The following is a 21,745-nucleotide window of genomic DNA, read 5'->3' on the forward strand; positions in this document are numbered from 1 at the left end:
TGATAGTGCTTCTGGACCAGAGTCTGAATGAAAGCAGTGTCCTAGAGTTCTTGATTGTACACTTCTCAACTGGGGCAAAAGTTATTAGGAAAAATACTATTTTACAATCCCAGCACTCGGGAGGCAGAGGCAGGCAGATCTCTGAGTCTGAGACCAGCCTGGTCTACAAGAGCTAGTTCCAGGACAGCCTCCAAAGCCACAGAGCAGCCCTGTCTCAAAACACTAAAAAAAAATTCTTTTACATCTCAAGGAAAAATATATCTAGCAAATTCCATCAAATATCCAGTGTTAAGATGTTCCTGGTTGCTTCATAAAGTTTGTATTTGTTTTATTCTAACCATAATCTATACAGTGCATTTTGTTTCTTTCTTAAGTCTTCTAGTTGTGCTGTTTCTCAGTCTTTTGTTGGTTACTTGAATAACTTAAATTTTGTTCCTGTCCAATGATATGGAAAACTGACTTCTTGTTTGGTGTCAAGCCACTGAGCTGTGCTAAAGGGAGGGGAGGGGATAAGGCTCCCTTTGTTCTCAAATCCCCTCTCCCCACCCACAACTGTCTCTGCAAGAGGACTATTGGGAAGCCTTCTTCTCAGCTGTAAATGCCAGGAAAAGCTAGAGATTTTATACAAAACACGCTGTTCTAACAACCACTTTAACATTCACAGGAAATGTCACCCTTACTAACTACTTTCCTCCACATGTTCTCGTAAGAAAAAAGAAAAGGGGTGGTCCTCAACCTTCGTTCATGCAGTTCTAGACAAAGAGAACACCTAGTGTTAGCTCTGGTTTCTCAGAGAACAAGGGAACCCGCCTAAAAGGAAACAAACTATGGTGTGGACCACAACGCAAAGCTGTAGTCAAATGCCTGTGCCCCAGGGACACTGCCTCACACGCTCTGGATGAGCAGAGCAGTTTGAGCGATCATCCTGGTTCTTGTCACCGTGTGGGAACTGTCCAGCTGCAGAACCCATGGTGATCACAGCTTCTCACATTCCTATGTGTTCTTGCCTAAGAACCCTAAAACTGATGGCGTCTCCATTGGAGTACACCTGGATTCCATCAGCCTTTTTTGTTAATCTCCCGGGGGTCTCCACAAGACCTGTTGATGTCCTGAATTTGCTTCTCTGGTTTTCCCTTGCCAAGTTTGACTTTTCACAGTCACTCAGTTGGACCTTGGCTTGTGTGTCTTGACTGGTAGCTTTTCATTCCCATAGCTAAGAAAAGAGCATCAGATGGCTGACTTTGTGATAGTTCTATGAAGCAGTACCATATTCCAAATGAGAGAAAGTAGGCACAGAACATATTGCTAATAACAAGAACAATGTTAACTAGGTATGTTCCATGTGCAGAGTAATGAAGTAAGACTTTCTTTTTTTAAGGTTTATTTACTTATTACATATACACTGTTCTGTCTACATGCCAGAAGAGGGCACCAGATTGAATTGTAGATGGCTGTGAGCCACCATGTGGTTGCTGGGAATTGAACTCAGGACCTCTGGAAGAGCAGCCAGTACTCTTAACCTCTGAGCCATCTCTCCAGCCCCAAAGTAAGACTTTCATATGAGCCCCCAGTTAACAGCAGCTGAGACAAGATTTAAGTGGCTCACTTAGGGTGAGGCTGTGATTCTGTCTGCCTTTTCCTTGGTCCTAAGCCCACTGCTGAAGCCCCAGCCATTACATCCGTAATCAGCACTGTCTGTAGGGAAGCAGGCCAGGCCAATACACACATCTCCCATGATGTTTCAAAGAAAGGCCTTCCCAGAAGCCTTTGTCACATACTGTTGATTTGTTGGCCAAGAATGAGTCACAGGGCCATCCGTCGTAATGACGAGGTTTGGGAAGGTGGTGTTGAGCATTCCTAGCCTATGATGGATACCCGTAAGGAATGACTGGGAAGTAGCTGATAAACTGGCAGACAGCCATCTCTGCCCCTATCTCTTCCAGTCCCTCGAAAGAATCACCTGTGTTCCCCATTTCCTCAGTGCCAGCCTCCACCTCCAGCCTCTCCCCTGCTGCTTCATGAAGCCTGTTCTGCCCGGGCAGTGGTGGCGCACGCCTTTAATCCCACCACTCAGGAGGCAGAGGCAGGTGGATCTCCCAAGTTCGAGGCCAGCCTGGTATAAAGAGTTCCAGAACAGCTAGGGCTGTTACACAGAGAAACCCTGTCTACAAAACAAAAACAAAAACAAAACTTGTGTCCACAACTGGGTGCTGCATCCCTCAACATGGCCTCTCCAGCACACTGCCTCCTTGGTTCTCGGATGCATAACCCCATCCAGGACCTTCTGGTTTCCTCCAAGTGTTGGTGTCCCTAGTGGCATGGTCTAGGAGGCCATGTAATGCCTACACTTTCTCCAAACGGCATCCATACCCCTGGCTTTGCATTGTTCACCCTATTTCTGAGTCTCAGCTCGGAGTCGAGCTTCAGACCTGGACATGGCTGTCAGCTCCTCCAGGTATAGCATAAACTCCCACATCCAGATTTCCCTAAAGAAAACTGCCCTTTTCTATCCAAAGGTCTGCTCCCCCATCCCTTTCACGACTGTCACTGTCTGCCACCCCATCATCAAAGTCAGAAATCATGCCTTTGACCCCTCCTCATCCCTCCTTCATAAAGGTCCTGGTACATTTATCATATAATCATCTCAGGTCTGTTCACTTTATCCCAGCTACCGCTGACAGTGCAGAGCAGGTGACAGGCAGGACATTGCGTGAAATGGCCTACCCAGGGAGTGAACCAGACTCTGAGAACAAGAAACGTGCCTTTACCTGTAGCCCCTTACTGCTCCATCAAATGTGCGTGATGCAGTCTAGGCAAAGCAAACTAAAAAGGGGTTGGGAACACCATGATGTCAGCACTCTGGAAACCAGGTGTTGTACCCATCACCTTGACCCCAGAACAGTCCTGTTTTTAACACTTCTCGTGGTGGATGTTGTGCGGCTGATGACGACTTAGTGAAATGGGAACGATCAACAATTTTCATTTTTCAGCTCACATCCAGCAATTCTAGCCTCATTGATTTCCTTACAGATATTTGGAGAGGGATTCCTCAGGGAGAAATTACTGTAAAATAGGGGAACTTCTTGGTTTTATCTCTTTATAAAACTGACACAAATTCATTATTGCAAAACTTGGAAAACACACAATAGATCTCTTTACATTTGGTTTGTGCCTGGAACATGGTGTTTAGGTGAGGTCTATGCCCAAACAAGGATCCAGGGGGGCGCACCCCGCAGTACACAGGTCCCTTCGGTGCACCCACCTGCATGATACACGTTAGATACATAAAAAGAAAAGACTGGGCCGGGCGTTGGTGGCACGCGTTTAATCCCAGCACTTGGGAGGCAGAGACAGGCGGATCTCTGTGAGTTCGAGGCCAGCCTGGTCTACAGAGCTAGTTCCAGGACAGTCTCCAAAACAATATAATAGAGAAACCCTGTCTCGAAAAACCAAAAAAAAAAAAAAAAAAGAAAAAAAGAAAAAAAAAGACTTGTTCTCGTTCATCTCAGACTGGGTTTTATGGTGTGGAACCCAGCCCACAACATTTGTTAAATGCCTGATCAAGCAGTCTTCCATGCTATTACTCCCTTTCCCAGATAGGAAACAGATCCTAAGCTGAGTAGTGAGGACCTCAGCAGAGGTCAAAGTTACTTTGATGGGATATCTCAATACCTTTGCCTCCATTGGAAGTATCAAAAGGATTCTTTGCCTCCTGAGTTTCCGTGAGGAACTGAATTTTGGACTGCTGTACTACCTACCGATTTTCTCCTCAGAGATCTCACTGCGTTCCTTGTATCTTGCTGTTGCCCGCACAGCCCCCCATACAGGCAACCTACGACTGCTGAAATTTATGGAATTTGGTAGCATGGAGCCGAGGCCGTTACACGGATTGTCACACGGCGCACTGTTTACTTTGTATAGAGCTCAAAGATGGGCAAACTCATGAGCACTTTCACAAATCACAGCAGTAAACGCCTCTGAGACAGGCACCTTGCCTAGAGCTAGGAGCTGTCCGTGGTGCTGACACACCCTAGCCCCGAGCTGTCTCTCTCGGGTGGCTAGTATTAGCTGGCTAAGATTCGCTATATTCAGATAAAAATGACAAAGGCTGAGGAGGGTTATGGCTTAGGGCTTGAGGTTGTGCTTAATGTGAGTAAATCTATGGATTGCCCAGCACAAAAAAAAAGAAAGAAAAGAAAAGAAAAAAGAAAGGAAGAAAGAAAAGAAAAGAAAAAGAAAAAAATAAAAGCAAGCTAGTGTTGACAAGACTGAGTTGGATCCCCAGGACCCGCATGGTAAAAGGAGAGAATTGACTTCCAGAAGCTGTCTCCTAGCCTGTTCACCTGCATCATGGCACACGCAAGCACGCACGCACGCACCAAATAAAGTGATTTTTCTTAAAGTGATGTATATGGATGCTTTGCCTGCTTGTGTCTGTGCAGCCCTTGCGTGCCTGAAGCCAAAAGAGGGCACCAGAACTCCCGGAACTGCTGTTATACGGTTGTGCGTCATCTGGGGATGACCCTCATCCACCCGCACTGTGCAAGCCACCACTTCCGGCGCATCCCACCACCTCTGCCCACAGCCACCTCTGTCCCAGCAAACACCATCCTGGGGTCGGAACCCCGATCCCCCAACACGCGCGCAGGCTTAGAGTTCCCTGCGGGGGGGAAGGGGCAGGGACCTGGCGCTGTGCTTTCTGGGGCTTGTAGTCCACGTGACGCACCCCCGACTTGGCGCTGTGCTTTCTGGGGCTTGTAGTCCACGTGACGCACCAACCCCCCCGTGGCCGTGCGCCTGCGCTGGGCATGTTGGGAGTTGTAGTCCCTAGGCACGAAGGCGCCTGTGCGTTCGTCATCAGGGCGCCTCCGGAATTGTCTGCTGGGAGTTATGGAGACCCGGTGAGAGCCGGAGACCTGGCAACGAGGGCTGAGAGCTGCCAACGCCCACGCCGAAGCTGAGGGCCTGTGAGTAAGGACAGACAGACTGTGGGACGGACTGACCGACCGGTTGTGTATGCCCGACAGGTTGTGCTGTGTCTGATGCATCTTGGCCTGGTGTCTCACGTCGAGTGAGTGACAGTCTGTCAGTAGCTTCTCCATGTAGAAACGGTGATTGGTTCTGAAGTGAATTAACACTGAGTCAGAAGTGAATTAACACTGAGTCAGAAGGCAGGAGGACTGTCAGTTGTATTACATAAGGAGAGCTAGACTTGAAATGTAATATTGAGCCAAAAGGCATGGCCCACTTTAAGGATCCTACAACATATTATTTGTGTGTGCGTGTGTGTGCATGTGTGCACATATACAGAAGCTATGTGTAGAGGTCAGGGGACAACTTATAGGAGTCAGTTCTCTCCTGTCACCAAGTAGGTCTTAAGGGACTGAATTTAGGTCATTTAGGTTGTCCCACCAACTGGTAATATAATCTCTGTGAAAGGCATTTTAACTGAGTATCACCCACTAGTAATTCATGAAGTGAGTTGTCATCAGCTCCAAGCAGCATCTATGTACTGTTCTGCAGTTTGGAAAGGTTGAAAGGCATTACCCCAAAAAAGGAAAGTCAGAAGGACATCGGGTCCTGAGGTCCAAGCCCAGCTCTCCACTCACTGACAAAATGACCCTAGGAGCTGACTCAGTTTCCCCAACTCCTAAAATGGAAACAGTAACTCTGACTCATAGAGTATAATGTGGTAACAGAAACAAAAGGCCGGTGTGGCCCAGCGTGTAATCGGTTTCCAGTGACTGACCTTATTTTCTCTTATTTTCTCCTATTACTGCTCCACATAACCACACCTACTTGTCACTTTATCAGTCTGCCTGCCTCCTTCTAGTAAAAGTGCCTAGCACAGGCCCTATGTCTTCCTCATCGAGGCATCCCTAGCTGAGCCGGATACCTAGAAGAAACTCGATGAAAATGTGTTAAGCAAGACTGACATGTATGCGTGTGTAAGAGAGGCAGAGACAAGTCGGACAGTGGTGGCGCACGCCTTTAATCCCAGTACTCGGGAGGCAGAGGCAGGCGGATCTCTGTGAGTTCCAGACCAGCCTGGTCTACAGAGTTACAAAGAGAAACCCTGTCTTGAAAAAATAAAATAAAAAAATAAGAGGCAGAGACAACAGGGAAGTGTGTGAGCTTTTGAAACCTCAAAGCCCACCCCGACTGACACACCTCCTCCAACAAAACCTCATCTTCTAATCCTTCCCAAATAGTTCTACTAAGTAGGGACCAGGCATTCAAATATTTTAGCGTAGGGGGGGTGTTCTTCAAGCCACCTCATTTGGTAATTGTTGTCTGTCTGTCTTATGTCTGCTTGTTTTGAAGCTGGCTCTCACTATGAACCCTGGCTGGCCTAAAATTCACTACATAAATCAGATTGGCCTCAAACTCAGAGATCCGCCTGCCTCTCCCTCCTAAGTGCTAGGATTAAAAACTGTGCCACCATGCCTACCTTATTTGGTTTTAATTATTTTGTGTGTATATGTGCATGTGTGAGTGTGGGCGTGTGCGTGCTTTGGGATGGACCTGTTCCCGGAGGTCAGAGCACAGCGTCTGAAAGTTGGCTGGCCCTCTCTGTCTCTCTCCTCGTCTCTGCCGCACTGCGTACCCCAGACCAGCTAGCCCACAAGCTTCCCAGTGATGCTCTGGTCTCTGCGTCCCATGCTACCGTAGAAGTGCTGGGATCACAGATGTGTTCTACTGCGTCCAGCTCTCTGCAGGATCTGGGGATTGAACTCAGGACAGCAGGCTTGCACGGTGAGTACCTTTACCTGCTGAGTCATCTCTTTGCCCCCTCTCTTTTTTGTGGGACAAGCGATGTCTTGCTAGGTAGCTCAGACAGCCTTCAGAGTTGCAGTCTCCTGCTTCATCCTCCCAAGTGCTGGATTTACAGGCATGGACCACCATGCATGGACTTTTGAAAAGCGCCTGACTTTTAAGGCGATGGCAGTGCAGTGATGGCTGGTGGTTGGAAAAACCAGCAATCATACAATTGTGCTGTCCACCAAGCAGTGACGAGTGAGAAGAAATAAAGCAGGGTAGAGGGCAGAACCTCTGCAGTGACCTTTTGTAGAGAGGCCTGACATACAGAAGGGAGAGAATGCCTAACAAGGTAGCCGGGCATTGGTGGCGCACACCTTTAATCCCAACACTCGGGAGGCAGAGGTAGGCAGATCTCTGTGAGTTCGAGGCCAACCTGCTCTACAGAGCAAGTTCCAGGACAGCCTCCAAAACAAACAAAAAAAAAAGACAACAAGGTATTCGCCCAAGATCCCCATGATCATAAAACCCATCAATTACTTACTTACTTCTAGGAAAGAGACTTGCTCTGTAGCCCAGCACAGTCTTGAGCTCTCAATCTTCCTGCCTTGGCCTTCTGAGTGGTGACATTATAGGTGTGTGTCACATGCCTGGCTAAAACTTTTTCTAAGGGGCTGGAGAGATGGCTCTGCTCTTCCAGAGGTCCTGAGTTCAATGCCCAGCAACCACATGGTGGCTCACAACCATCTGTAATGAAAGTTGGTGCCCTCTGCTGGCCAGTAGGTGTATGTGTAGGCAGAACACTGTGTACATAATAAATAGATCTTGAAAAAAATCAACTTTTTCTGTTTGTTTATTTTTTGATGCAAAATATCACTAGGTAGTATTGGATGGCCTAGAACTCAGAGATCTGCCTGCCTCTGCCACCAGTGTCCTGAGATGAAAGGTATGTGCCACCACACCCAGGATAACTGTTTCAAAGTATACAATTCAGTAGGTTTTTTGTTGGCTTTAAGGAGTTTGTTTTTTTATTTTTTATTTTTTGTTTTTTTCAAGACAGGGTTTCTTGGTAGATATGGAGCCAGTCCTTGAACTTGCTCTGCCTCAGGTTGGAGAGGTGGCTCAGTGGTTGAGAGCACTGGCTGCTCTTCCAGAGGTCCTGAGTTCAATTCCCTGGACCCACATGGTGGTTCACAACCATCTGTAATGAGATGCGGTGCCCTCTTCTGGCCTGCAGATGGAACAATGTATACATAATGAATAAAATAGAAAGGAGAGATCCTGCCTCAAATAGTTAAATAAAAATATAGATAGAACTTATGAAAATTGTGATACACAAGAGCCTTTTAGAGGGAAATGTGTAGCTTTAAACTTTTTTTTTCAAGATGGGATTTCTCTGTGTGGCCCTGGCTCTCCTAGAACCTGCTCTGTAGATCAATATCTACTGTCTCTGCCTCCCAGCTGCTGGGATTAAAGGCATGCTCCACTACCGCCCAGATGACCTCAGACTTTTACATTTATTAATGTATGTGCATGCGTACTGAGATGGCTCAGCAGTAAACGGCACTGGACACGCTTCCAGAGGATTTGGGTTCCATTCCTAGCACCCACAGAGTGGCTCACAAGCGTCTGTAAGTCCGGTCTCAGGCCACTGACACCCTCTTCTGGTCCCCACCAGGCTTGCATCTGGTGCACAGACATGCACGTAGGCACAACGCTCATGCACATCAAAACGGAAAAAGGAAGAATACAGTAACTTCAACAGGGCTAAGGATGGGGCTCGGTCGGGTACAGTGCTTGCTGAGTAAGCATGACTTGAGTTCGGATCCCCAGCGCTCATAACAAGCCTAGCATGGCTGTGCAGGTCCACAGCGCCAGTACAGAGGGGAGCAGAAACCCAAAGGGGCGGGGCTAGGGAGATTAGCACAGGTGGGATATAGATATATTTCATATTGCACTGACCTCCCTCTTCAGAAGCCAGATGGCAACATGCAAGAGTCAGTTCCTCCTTCCACTAATAGGTTCCTGCACCGTTACCTGTGGAGCCTGCCCCTTGCCTGCCCCCTTTTTAACTTTATCGAATTTGTTATTTGATCGTTTCATACATGTGTGACATGCGTTCTCCCTCCCGTAACCCCCATCTCCCTCCCACCCGCCATCCCCTTCTTCCAGATCTTCCCGCATTCATGACTGTCTTGTTTTTGAGATGTACCGAATTTAACCAGGACCATCTGTGGCCATGGGTTTGAAACTCTCTGCTGGAGCTTAGTGGGTTCCTCCCTGTTGTGTATTTTGTCTTGTTTGTTTGGTTGGTTGGTTGGTTGGTTGATTGGTTTGGTATATATGCTCTATCTGCATGTATGCCTGCAGGCCAGCAGAGGGCACCAGATCTCATTACGGATGGTTGTGAGCCACCATGTGGGTGCTGGGAATTGAACTCAGGTCCTCTGGAAGAGCAGCCAGTGCTCTTAACCGCTGAGCCGTCTCTCCAGCCCCTGTTGTGTATTCTGAATGCACTGAGCGTCATCCTCAGCTCTGAGCAGGCTCTGCCACGGTCATTACACTCATCTTCTGTGTGAGGAGTGGCATGGTGGCGAGCGCCTTCACCCGATGATCTATCTCAGGTTGAAAAAGAAGCAGGTTAGTCAGCCGTGCAGTGCGTGCGCCGAGGAAGCTGAGGCAGGGGAATGGTGACTTGGAGGCCAGCCTGGCTACCTCAAACCTGCACCTCCCCTCCCTCTTTTCAGATGGTGAAGCTCTGACCTTCCCGCAGACCCAATCCGGAGGCCCCAGCCATCCCGTGTCTCACTGAGTTCATCTGCCCAATGGCCATCCCCAAGTGCCCTCTGAGCCCCGTACTCTGGGAACAGGGCGGCTTCCTTCAGGTGAAGGTAAAAGAGGAGGAAGAAGCGGGCCTCTCCCTGAGCCAAGGATCGAGCCCTAGCCCCACAGCCCATCCTGAGGCTGCGCGCCTGCGCTTCCGGCACTTCCGCTATGAGGAGGCCTCCAGCCCCCATCAGGCGCTCGCACAGCTTCGAGAGCTATGTTGCCAGTGGCTGAGGCCGGAGTCGTCCTCCAAAGAACAGATGCTGGAGTTGCTGGTGCTGGAGCAGTTCCTGGGTGCCCTGCCCCCCGAGATCCAGGCCTGGGTGGGGGCTCAGTGCCCAAGGAGTGGAAAGGAGGCTGCCGTTCTGGTGGAGGATCTGACTCAACTGCTGGACAAGAGAGGTGAGGAGGGACAGCAGGCAGGTAGTCGGTCACCGAGAGCTGTGGCACAGCCTGGCTGGAACGTCAGAGGTCAAGCTGTAGGTAGGGATTGCTCGTCCTCACGTTTGTACCTTAGCCGTGGTTACACACGACCACGTCCAGCCATTAAGGGCAAGGGCTTAGACACAGCAGTGTCCAGAAGACACACTCAGGGGACACGCCACTCAGCCTACGTGCTCTCGCCCACTCCCAGATTCTCTATCTGCATTGCCTCTGGGTCTTTCTACATTAGCTTTCTTTTTATTTAAGGCAGGGTCTCTTGTACCAAAGCTAACCTCAAATTTACCACACAGCTGAGGGTGACCTTGAGCTCCTGACGCTCCTGCCTCCACCCCCCCCCAGGTGCTGGCATTACAGGCGTGGGCCACCACATCCAGCTTTAGGTGGTACTAGGGCTCAAACCCAGGGCTTTCGTGCATGTAGGTAGGCACTCGGGCAGCTGGGCTGCACCCCTGGCTTACTAGCATCTCCCCAGGGAGAACAAAGGTAGCCCAGCAGCCCCTGGCTTGTTTATTACCCAAGTGGACAGGGAAAAAAACAGCAAGCTGGGTCTCCTGTGCTGAGCCAGTCAGACCTTGTGTTTGCCTTTGGACAGTCAAATCCCAGGAACTAATAGTGAGTTGAGCCTGGGGCACTTCCCCAAAGGAAGTGTGGGTTACTGATGAAATGACTGGATGCCTTGGGGGAGGGGGGATAAGTGTCCCTGAATGTCCTCTGGTGGCCTTCCCTGTGCCAGACTACAAGATCTGGAGGGTGGTTGAGTGGCCCTGAACCGGAATGGGTACTTGTCATTCAAGGAGACTCACAGATATAGTCTCCGCTCAGAGAAGTCTGGTAGGATGTGCAGTCTAGTCCAGGAGCTTCCAGAGCAAGTCCCAGTCTGGCTGCAAGCTCACTGGTCAAGGTCACGTCCCTCAGGATCTCTACTACTCCTATTATATTGACTTCTCCATTTATTGAGGCAGGGTCTCACCGTGTAGCTCTTGGCTTGGAATTACTATGTAGTACTGTGGCTAGGAACAAGCTGTATAGACCAGCTGGGCTTGAACTCCTACTCTGACTCGCAAGTGCTGGGACTAAAAGTGTGCTTGAGCACACATAACCCTGTGATCTTATACCTCCTCTGCTGGGCCTTAGTCTCCTCATGTACAGTGGGACCGCGTAGTGCCTCCTTCTGGAAATGAAATGAGACCATGGGAGTGTCACACGGTAAGCCAGAAGCCCTGGCAAGCAAGCAGTATCACAAACTGAGGTCCAGATGATGGAGTGTTAGAGCTTGGGGATTGACAACTTGGCAGTTCAAAGTCTGGGGTCAGAGCGCTGCTTCTGAGTCTACCCAGCCCGAGTGTGGACTAGAACAGCAGCAGCCTTTGCATCCTTCTCTGACGCACCCCTGGGACTCATCCGTAAATGCTGCCAGATGAAGTATCCTCAGATGCCCTTTGCACCCACGACGGGCTGGTCAGGGCAGGTGTGCCTCTCCTCCCGTTTACTCAGACAGACCTGGGAGTTTCCGGAGCAAATCGCCCACATCCATAGCAGCAGATGTCTCCCTAGAGTTCTGCTGTGACAAATGACAGTCACAGGCATCTGGATTGGTTCTCATTGAGCCACCATTCCCAAAGACAGCTGCTGACTTTAAAAGGCAGAGCCCGGCCTCTCAGAGCTCGGCGCTGCCCAAGATTGCCGGGAGGAGATGCACCTGACGAGGCCCAGCTCGCTCCACTCTCTGATGTTCAGATCTTGTCCGCATGAAAGCTTTCCTTTCGGCATCTTAGTCAAATCAGGGGCCTTGGCAAGACGGATGGCTTGATTGGGTGAGGAAAAATCAGAACCATGATGCTATTTAGGGTAGGATAAGAGGACAGCCCTGAATCCTTTTTCTTACCCAAGCCACCAAAGGGGAAACGTTCCTTTGGAGGTGGGGACATATGACGAGACTGGTCCACATCTCCCCTTTCAGAGTGGGTGAGCAGCCTCAAGCAGATGGAGAGGCTTGTGTGGGGATCTGTGGTGGGGGAGTAACAGTCTGATTCGAATGATTCCAGGCTGGGAGCCAGGAGTGGAGCGTGAAGAGGCAGGTGGCAAAGAGAGCGGTACAGATGAGTTACAACCACCAGACATGGCCACTGAACCACGCACAGGAGGTGTTTCCCCCAAATCCACCGCTGCCCACACTTGTAAACCCGAGAGCCGCTCTGAGAGCCAGTCAGAGCTCCTAGGAGCACTCTGGATGAAGTCCGCGGCCCAAGGGATGAATTTCAGAAAAGACCTGGAGCCTCACACAGATGCCCTCAAGGACCAGCCTGGACATGAGTCTGATGCCTCAGGGAACAGTTCCAACACGTGGTCCAACCTCCCTTCCCAAGACAAGGCCTCTTCGGCGGAGAAATTTGGCCCGTTGTATGATTATGGGACAGTGCCTCCAGATATATACTCGGGAAAGAAGCCCTCCAAGTACGGTGAATGTATGAGAACATTCCAGAATACTTCAGCCCTGGAAGCCCACCAGACGGGCCACTCTCAGAAGATGCCCTATGCCTGTATTGAATGTGGGAAGGCCTTCAGCCGGAGCACCCACCTGGCCCAACACCAGGTTGTCCACACAGGAGCAAAGCCCCATGCGTGTAAAGAGTGTGGGAAAGCCTTCAGGCGGGTCACGCACCTGACGCAGCACCAGAGGATCCACACTGGGGAGAAGCCCTACAAGTGCGAGGCGTGCGGGCGAGCCTTCAGTCGCAGCACCCACCTGACCCAGCACCAGCGGGTCCACACGGGGGAGCGGCCTTACGAGTGCGACCTGTGCGGCAAGGCCTTCAGCCAGAGCACCCACCTGACGCAGCACCAGCGCACGCACACTGGGGAGAAGCCCTACAGGTGTGAGGCGTGCGGGAGAGCCTTCAGCGACTGCTCCGCCCTGGTCCGCCACCTGAGGATCCACTCTGGAGAGAAGCCCTATCAGTGCAAGGATTGCCCGAAGGCCTTCGCGCAGAGCTCCTCCCTCATCGAGCACCAGCGGACTCACACGGGGAGAAGCCTTACAAGTGCAGCGACTGCGGGAAGGCCTTCAGCCGCAGCTCAGCTCTCATGGTTCACCTAAAGATCCACATCACTGTGCTTCAGTGACCGCAAGTGCCACAGCCGGCCTCCCTCAGACGCTGGGCATCTGAGAAACCCAGAATCCCACAGGAACCAGGAACCCCGCTGGCTGATAACTGTGGCACCCGTGTCTAAGGGCAGACTGGGGCCATCTGGGAACACCTCTACATGTGAGATCCCAGGTGAAGTCCCCTAATGACCACAGAGATTCCGACCAATTGGGGAAGCTTCTAGGAGCTTCCTACTGCCCTCTCTATCTCACTCAGGCTGGTCCCAGAGAAAAGCCACCTGAGCTAAGGATCTGTATTGGTTCTTGGAACCAGAGAAAGTAAAGCTGGGTATCTTATCTGGGCTCAGGTGACCCAAGATCCCCTAAGTGGGAAGACCCAAGCTTCATGCTCTCACGTGGCTCCGGTTCTCGCCCGTTCCGGTACTGTTGAGCTCGGAAAGGGTGCCTGCCAGGCCCACTCTGTCTGTGCCTTCCTCCCTGCTTAATGCACGCCTGACTCCGGGACAGACGTGGGAGGCCACGTCTCCTGAAGCCCTCTCCATGCCATCCTGCTCATGTTTGCCCCGTTTTCCTCCACAGTATCGCCTTCTCCTCCCACACCTTCCCTCCACACCTCAGGCTCCGCCCCGCGGATTCACCTAGGCTCCTCTCTAACCCAGCCCCGCCCGCCCCATGACCTTCTGTGAGCTCCCACCGCCTCCCACTGGATTTCTGTCAGGGCCCTCCTTTCTCACCCCTCCTGCCTTCATTCCGTCCCCACCCCCCAACTTTCTTCCTGCTGCAGCTCTTCTTGCTACCCGAGGCGCAGCGTGTCATTCCGCGCGTGGCCGGAAGCTGGCCAGTGGGTCACCTTGTCAGCAGACTCCTGTTGCGTGAGGTACAGGCATGCCAGGGCACATGTCGCTTTGGCCCAAGCAGTTGCTCTAGTTCTCCTCAAGTGCGTGTGTGAACGTTTGTCTCTGTGGCATCAGAGTGGTTTCTGAGCACCGGTCTGCAAACCACACGCCTTGCCTTGCCTCTGTTTGCTCCAGACCTGGCCTCCTCTCGCGTCTTCCGCTCCCGTCGCCTCCCTCCCACGTGCCGCCCGCCCGTCCTTTCCCTGGGACCCTGATGCCCTGTCTCCTCCACGCTGCCCCATGTCCTTGAGAGCTTCCCCGGCCGGCCGTGTGGACCTGACCTCATCTTGCCTGGCACTCCCCTGCCGCTGTGGCGCCCCAGTCGTTAACTGTCTGAAGCCTCTCACCACGCCACGGTCCCGGCACTTCTCACAGAGACGACCCAAGGTGCACAGACCCTCTCCAGTGTCTCCAGGATGAGCCACCAGTCCCTCCCTCCACCCATGTTGTCTTCGTGAAGACATAGCCCTGGCTGCTCTCATGCAGTCAAACCAAAGCATGGCTACGCTGACCCTTCCTTCCCTTGGGTCCGCAAGCCCGGGGTGCCACAGACGTAGGGGGTGCCAGCACTCCGCCAATCCTAAAAGCATAACCCGTTGACTCTGCCTACCTTCCTTTCCCTCAGAAAGACGATCCCCTGGCCCCCGTGCCTCCTGCCTAACATGGGTGACTTCACAAAGTCCTCAGTCATGGGTCTACAGGAGCTCCTGTATCTAGGTCCATTAGCCTAATAGATTCTGTTCTCCTGAGCCTCCCGGGTCTCTGGTGGCCTCCGCTGATCGACTGTCACGTACATACAAGAACACAGACCACCAGGAGAGAGAGCTGCGCACTGGAGAGTTTCAATAAAGGCGCTGAAATGACCACTGCCTACAGGTTGGGCGGCTCGCACATCCGCCCGCGTTTGCTTTGCGTTGCTGGTGGAGGGAGTCCTCCAGGCAAAAACCACCGCAGGCCCGTACACAGGGAGGGCTCCACCGACGGGTTAGATGGAGGGTGTTTAGGTAGGACTGAGAACCTGTCCCCCGGTATGCTGGGTTGTGGGTCCCTGCGTATGTGGTGTGTAGCTGTGCCCTGAGGTGGAAGCAATGCATGGATACAAAGTTGACACACGCAGGCCTTCGCCTCACAAGACGGCCTGGGCTACTAAGAAAGACCGTTCAGGCACGACAGGCAGGCACCCACCCGCTGGGCTCTGATCTCCAGACCACAGAGCTGTCAAGTCTTTAGACCCAAGCTCTCAGACCCAGGGACGAGAGGGCTGTAACGCAGGCTGCTGCGGAGGGTTAGGCAGTCCCAATACCAAAGGTTGCCTGTTACCCACGATGCCCGCCCGGGAGAGCTGCGAATCCAGACAGTGTAGGCCAACACGGGAGCTCTAACACCAGTGAGGCCGAGGCTGCAGAGACGCTAGGATTGTGACACTAGGGGGCGCTCGCTGACTGCCGTTCTCACGCAGGGCTCGAGCTGGCGGGAGGCAAGCACCCAGGGAAACACGTTCCCAGAACCAGCCCACGGACATCTGGGTAAAGCCGGAGCCCCACAGATGGCTGACACTTTACCCACAAGTGCCTAGTCCAAGGCGGCCCCCCCCTTACCCCAGCTGACCGTTCCCAAGCTCAAGCCGAGGTTGTCTGCCCTACAGTAGACACGCAGGGCGCCCCAGAACACGGGTGCCGAGTCCCTTCTGTACCTGCGTGTCTCTTGGCGGCCCTCCGCGGGCACTTGGAACCGCAGTATCAGACCCTGTCCGTGCAGGGAGTGCAGAAAGAAGCAAAGGCTATTTGGAGAGGAAATCACTTGAAGGACATCTACCTGACAGCTGCAGTAGAACTAGCAGGGAGGGAGAGAATGGCTTCCCCCAGGCTCTTTAAGATGGGGACATTGCAGTTGAGTCTGACGCAGGCAGGAAATGTCTTAAGGCGACAGGGAAGGGAAACAGCCAGGGCAAAGGCCGGGCGGCGGGACGTGAAGCAGGGGGATGGGGGGGGGAGGGAGGGCGACTTTGGCCACCAGAAAGAAGTGCGCTCAGCTTTAAGGACTTAGCTGGTGACGGGCCCCGCACCTCCCTCCGGGAGCTTCACCTCCCAGTCACAGGAGGGTCCAGGAAGCCAGCGGATCTCTACAGAACCGAATGTCCTGAGCGCCTACGGGACAAGACCGGGAGCAAAAGGTGCGGACCGGAAGTGTGCCGTTTCGCGCCTCCATCCTAATCCCACGCTTCGGGAGGGGATGGCGGCCCCTCTAAAGGCCGGAAGGTTCCCGTTTTGAAGGCTAGAACCGCGGGACTGGGCAGAGTGGCGCATACTCATTGGCAGCTGCCAGCAGGGGACCGCACAGGGTAGTGAACGACCTCCTCTCCTCCTGCCTTGGGACAGGAGCACTAGGGGTGGGCAGCGCAAGGCCTGGTGGGAAATGTAGTCCCATTGACTCCCTCCTGTATGCTGATTCAGGGAGAAGAGGCTGTATGTTCCGGCTTCAGGTTCAGATTTCCCCGCACCCCCATACGTGGAGCACTACCCTGCGTTATCAAGGAGACGGTAACCGCAGAAACGGCCTACCCATCCCCTGCCAGGCTCAGGTAAAAATTAGAGACTATTGGAAAGTACGAAAATATCCCAGTGAGCAGGCCGCCCTCCTCGCTGAACTCTGGGTCTCTGGAAGTAGAGCCGACTGAGTACCAAAATTCTCTTGATAAATGTAAGTGCAGCAGTGTGAGGAAGAACCAAAGCCCCCAAGGTAGCGTGAACCCTATTTGTTCTCCCGATCTTGTATAAAAGGACCTGGTTGAGCCAACTGCCTTTTTGTCCATTCTCATAATGCCCACCCATTGGATTTCTGCCTTCACCTGATTTTGTTATTTTGAGACAAGATCTCATATAGCAGCCAGGCAGTGGCTCATGCCTTTAATCCCAGCACTTGGGAGGCTCTTCCAGAGGTCCTGAGTTCAATTTCCAGCAACCACATGGTGGCTCACAACCATCTGTAATGAGATCTGCTGCCCTCTTCTGGCCTGCAGGTTACGTGCAGGCAAAACAGTGTATTCATAATAAATAAGTTTTTTGCGGGGGGGGGGGGTGGGCGGGGGGAAGCTCGTGACACGGTTTCTCTGTGGCTTTGGAGAATGTCCTGGAACTAACTCTTGTAGACCAGGCTGGTCTCAAATTCACAGAGATCCGCCTGCCTCTGCCTCCTGAGTGCTGGGATTAAAGGCAAGCACCACCACCGCCGGGCATAAATAAATCCTGCCTCAAGGTGCCCCTGCCCCATGTCTAGTCTGAGCAAAAGTATCTCTCCATAGAGAATGGGCTCCACAAAGTCAATTCATGCATTATAGTTAGATCTTGGATCCACTGCCAGGGTCCTCATATACTGCCCAAGTCACACCATTGTCACCTGTATTCAGGGATCCTAGTTCAATCCTATGTTGGTTCCCTAGATGACAATGCAGAGTCAATGATCTCTCACTAGTTGGGTCAGCTGATTCTGTGGGTTTCCCCATCATGGTCTTGACTCCTTTGTTCATATTATCACTCCTTCCTCACTTTAAAAAAATCTTTTAAAAATGACTGGCCAGGCGTGAGTTCGAGACCAGCCTGGTCTACCAAGTGAGTTCCAGGACAGGTTCCAAAACAATACAGAGGAACCCTGTCTCAAAAAACCAAAACAAAACAAAAAGACACAGGCATGATCCTGGATGAACAACTCTTCCTGGGCTCCTAGACCAAATTGCGAGAGCCAGGCTCCAACAAAATGAAGACTCAGATGACTAAGAAAAAAAATCAAGTATGTTTCCAAAGTAGAGTTCCTGGAGAAGGCTTTGTAAATCAGCCACTGGGGATGCTATGAAACAGACTAAATCCCCCACATCAAGCTGACAAAGACCACAGCCCCCTATCCCTTTAAAGCTGGGGCAAAGGGGGCTGAGAGAGTGGAAACCAGATCAGCAGGACCTTGCAACCAAATTCTGAAGATGTAGAGTTCAGATCTTCAGAACTCCCTGGACTTGTGCACCCAGAGCTCCTGCTGCCTTCTGTTGCTGGTGATGATAATGGAACTCAGAGCCTTGTGCATGCTGGGCCTCGTGCTGGTAGATTTGGGGCAAGCATTCCAACACTGAGATTCATCCCCGGCCAATGCTTTTCTTCACCCAGTATTCCAACTGAGTGAGGGGGTGGGACTTAATTCCATTTGTCATCACCACCCCCCAGCAACTTACACTCCTCCTGTCATTCCCCTGTACCACTGAGCTACCCTGACATGTGGTCCTAATTTACAGCTAAGTCAACTCGGCATCTTGAAGGGCCTTGGAGCAACCTTCCCAGTAAATGCACCTATCAGTGTAGTGTGAACTGTTTCTGAGTCAGTCAGCTTCCCCTTGCCTGCAAGACGTAGGACTCTCAGCCCCAACACCACATCTGCCTGTATGCGGCCATGCTCCCCATATTGATAATGGACTAAACCTCCAAAACTGAGTGAGGCACCTCAATGAAATGTTTTTGTTTGTTTGTTTGTTTGTTTGTTTGTTTGTTTGTTTGGTGTTTCGAGACAGGGTTTCTCTGTGGCTTTGGAGGCTGTCCTGGAACTCGCTTGATAGTCCAGGCTGGTCTCGAACTCACAGAGATCCACCTGCCTCTGCCTCCCGAGTGCTGGGATTAAAGGCGTGCGCCACCAACGCCCGGCTCAATGAAATTTTTTTTTTTTTTTTTGGTTTTTCGAGACAGGGTTTCTCTGTGGCTTTGGAGGCTGTCCTGGAACTCGCTTGATAGTCCAGGCTGGTCTCGAACTCACAGAGATCCGCCTGCCTCTGCCTCCCGAGTGCTGGGATTAAAGGCGTGCGCCACCAACGCCCGGCTTCAATGAAATGTTTTTAAGAGTTGCGGTGGTCATGGTGTCTCTTCCCAGCAATAGAAACACTAAGACAGGGCACCACCAACAAAAACAAAGGATTCCACAAACGTAGAAAGTAGAAGCTTCATAAAGCCATGAGTTTAACTGGAGCAATGGCAAACTATGTGTGACTACCTTGCTGAAGAAAATCTCTCTCTCTAATTCTCACCCAAGCAACCTGTTGTTAACTGCCTATAAATCCTCTGGGGTAGAGCGGCCTCATAAAGAAAGCCCCCCACATCCCAGCACTCGGGAGGCAGAGGCAGGCGGATCTCTGTGAGTTCGAGGCCACCCTGGTCTACCGAGCGAGTTCCAGGACAGCCTCCAAAACAATGCAGAGAAACCCTGTCTCGGAAAAAAAAAAAAAAAAAGAAAGCCCCCCACTCCCACCCTCACCCCCACCCCCACCCCTGGCCCACTTCCTTGGAAGAGAGAGTATCCTGGTAATCATAGCTGCTGACAGTTTGTTCTGCCCAGAGGACAGAATTCCACAGTTCTCTGCTTTGAAGTCCTTTTCCTATAACAAGTATGCATCCCACACATGGGAGGCCAGGCTTGGTTGGGCATGCTCTTTGGTTGCAGGAACAATAAAAGAGCCAGAGCAGTAACCAGGTGTTGGTGGTGCACGCCTTTAATCCCAGCACTCGGGAGGCAGAGGCAGGTGGATCTCTGTGAGTTCAAAACCAGCCTGGTCTATAAGAGCAAGTTCCAGGACAGCCTCCAAAGCCACAGAGAAACCCTGTCTCGAAAAACCAAAAAAAAAAAAAAAAAAGATTTAAACAAGCATCCATGGTGTCATCAGCAAGAGCTATGAGGAGCCATCATGAGACAGAAAACTGTGGGAAGACAGGATTGTAGCCCTGTCCACAGATAGAGTAACTACCCAAGTGCCCTGATGCCTTCCATGTGATGGGTGTTACAGGCCCCCAGACCTTAGCACAACTGACTCCATGATGGAAGTACTATTCAGGCCATAAAACTCAACACATAGGCAGTACCACTTGCCAAAACAAAAACAAAGACCTAAGCCATCAAAGTCTATAGTTCTTGGAAAATCTCTAAATGTACTAACCTTGTTTTGGGGCTTCTATAGTTCTGCTTCTGGCTAACTGTTCTTGTTTAACCGAAGTGTATCAGCCCAGGACATGGCTTTTGTGCTAAAAACACACTCTGAAAAAGGCCTGAGGCTACACTGGGATCCTGAACACCCAATGTAGTCACCAGCCAGCTAATAAAGACTTTCGATTGGCTTCAGCTGTGTCCAAGTATTCTCTGATGGATATCCCACAACAGTCGGGAGGCAAAGGCAAGGATCTCTGTCAATTCGAGGCCAGCCTGGTCTACAGAGGTAATTCTAGGACAGCCAAGGCTACACAAAGAAACCCTGTCTTGAAAAAAGGTTCACAAATGCCCTCCAGCTCCAGAGGATCGATCACCCTTTCTGGCCTCCTTGGACCCTCATGCACACACACTGACTTACACGCCAAAAACAAAACAAAAACATGTATAATAATAATAATTAATTTTAAAAGATTTTTTCATTGTTTTGTTTTTAGAGACTTTAGAGACAGGTTTCTCTGTAGCTATGGAGGCTGTCCTGGACCTTGCTCAGTAAACTAGGCTGACCTCAAACTGCCTTGTGTCTGCCTCCCTACTTTTTTTTTTTTTTTTTTTTTTTTTTGGTTTTTACGAGACAGTGTTTCTCTGTATTGTTTTGGAGGCTATCGGTCCAGCCTGGCCTCGAACTCACAGAGATCCGCCTGCCTCTGCCTCCCGAGTGCTGGGATTAAAGGCATGGGCCACCACCACTGCCCAGCAAAAAAAAAAAAAAAAAAAAAAAGAACTCTAGGGGTGCTTTAATCCAACTTTGGGGGGGTTTGAGACAGGGTTTCTCTGTATTGTTTCGGAGGCTGTCCTTGAACTCACCGACATCCTCCTGCCTCTACCTCCCGAGGGCTGGGATTAAAGGCGTGAGCCACCAAAGCTCGGCGCAAATGAATTTCTGAAGTATTTCTATTAACCTATGGGCCCCTCTGCCATCCCATAGGTAATTCTCAAGAGGTTTATAAAAATGTCCAGTATCAATCAATGTGGTGCAGCAACAGTTTTCAAAGTAGGGTGACACTCAGCGCCTCCTGCCCCAACAACCACAAGCTGGGCTCAGCCTTAGAATCTGAAACTCAGCCTTAGAATCTGAAACTCGGAGACTGGCTCATTAGTTAGATCTTGTCATCCCCCTTGTCTCTCCTTCCTCACACAAAGGCGTGAACTCTAATCAGAAGGAAACCTTATGCCACCAGATTCCTGAGAGGGCTCAGGGAGCTACCCGCTCTCAGACCTGATCTATTTATTCATAGAGGCCCTTTTAGGAGTAGCTGGGGAAGAGGCGATTAACATATTTCTGTATGGTGTCTATTCCCCATTCTGTCCTTATGCCATAAACGCAGAGATCAGCCTCCTTAAAGGAACACACCTGAGCCGGGCGTTGGTGGCACACGCCTTTAATCCCAGCACTGGGGAGGCAGAGGCAGGCGGATCTCTGTGAGTTCGAGACCAGCCTGGTCTACAGAGCGAGTTCCAGGACAGCCAGGGGGTACACAGAAAAACCCTGTCTCGAAAAAGCAAAAATAGGGCTGGAGAGATGGCTCAGAGGTTAAGAGCACTGATTGCTCTTCCAGGGGTCCTGAGTTCAATTCCCAGCAACCACATGGTGGCTCACAACCATCTACTCAATCTGGGGCCCTTTTCTGGCGTGTAGACAGAACACTGTATATGCAATAAATAAATCTTAAAAGAAAAGGTTCCTGGGGGTGAGTCTGCAGGC

At 51.2% G+C, this 21,745-nt stretch overlaps 1 protein-coding gene and 1 long non-coding RNA gene across 4 annotated transcripts; both read left to right on the plus strand.

Annotated features, from left to right (window-relative positions):
* The first annotated feature begins 4,825 nt into the window (after positions 1 to 4,825).
* Positions 4,826 to 14,894, plus strand: LOC121135477 (zinc finger and SCAN domain-containing protein 22-like). 3 transcript variants are annotated; one of them, XR_005872581.1, is made up of 5 exons: positions 4,826 to 4,967; positions 6,613 to 6,756; positions 9,507 to 9,987; positions 12,075 to 14,418; positions 14,657 to 14,894. XR_005872581.1 is itself a non-coding variant. In XM_040734268.1 (4 exons), the coding sequence occupies exons 3-4, from the start codon at positions 9,585 to 9,587 to the stop codon at positions 13,124 to 13,126; spliced, it is 1,455 nt and encodes a 484-aa protein (XP_040590202.1). In that variant the 5' UTR covers positions 4,826 to 4,967; positions 6,613 to 6,756; positions 9,507 to 9,584; the 3' UTR covers positions 13,127 to 14,894. The 3 variants fall into 3 exon arrangements, 2 of the variants coding, with proteins under 2 accessions (XP_040590202.1, XP_040590203.1); XM_040734268.1 differs by having other exon boundaries at positions 12,075 to 14,894; XM_040734269.1 differs by lacking the exon at positions 6,613 to 6,756 and having other exon boundaries at positions 12,075 to 14,894.
* Positions 14,895 to 15,414: 520 nt separating this feature from the next.
* On the plus strand, positions 15,415 to 16,622 carry LOC121135479. Its single transcript, XR_005872583.1, has 3 exons — positions 15,415 to 15,557; positions 16,110 to 16,204; positions 16,485 to 16,622. It is a non-coding gene; the product is annotated as an uncharacterized LOC121135479 (long non-coding RNA).
* The last annotated feature ends 5,123 nt before the right edge of the window (positions 16,623 to 21,745 follow it).

This window comes from Mesocricetus auratus, unplaced genomic scaffold (assembly GCF_017639785.1).
Source record: "Mesocricetus auratus isolate SY011 unplaced genomic scaffold, BCM_Maur_2.0 Super-Scaffold_100038, whole genome shotgun sequence".
Lineage (NCBI taxonomy): Eukaryota > Metazoa > Chordata > Mammalia > Rodentia > Cricetidae > Mesocricetus > Mesocricetus auratus.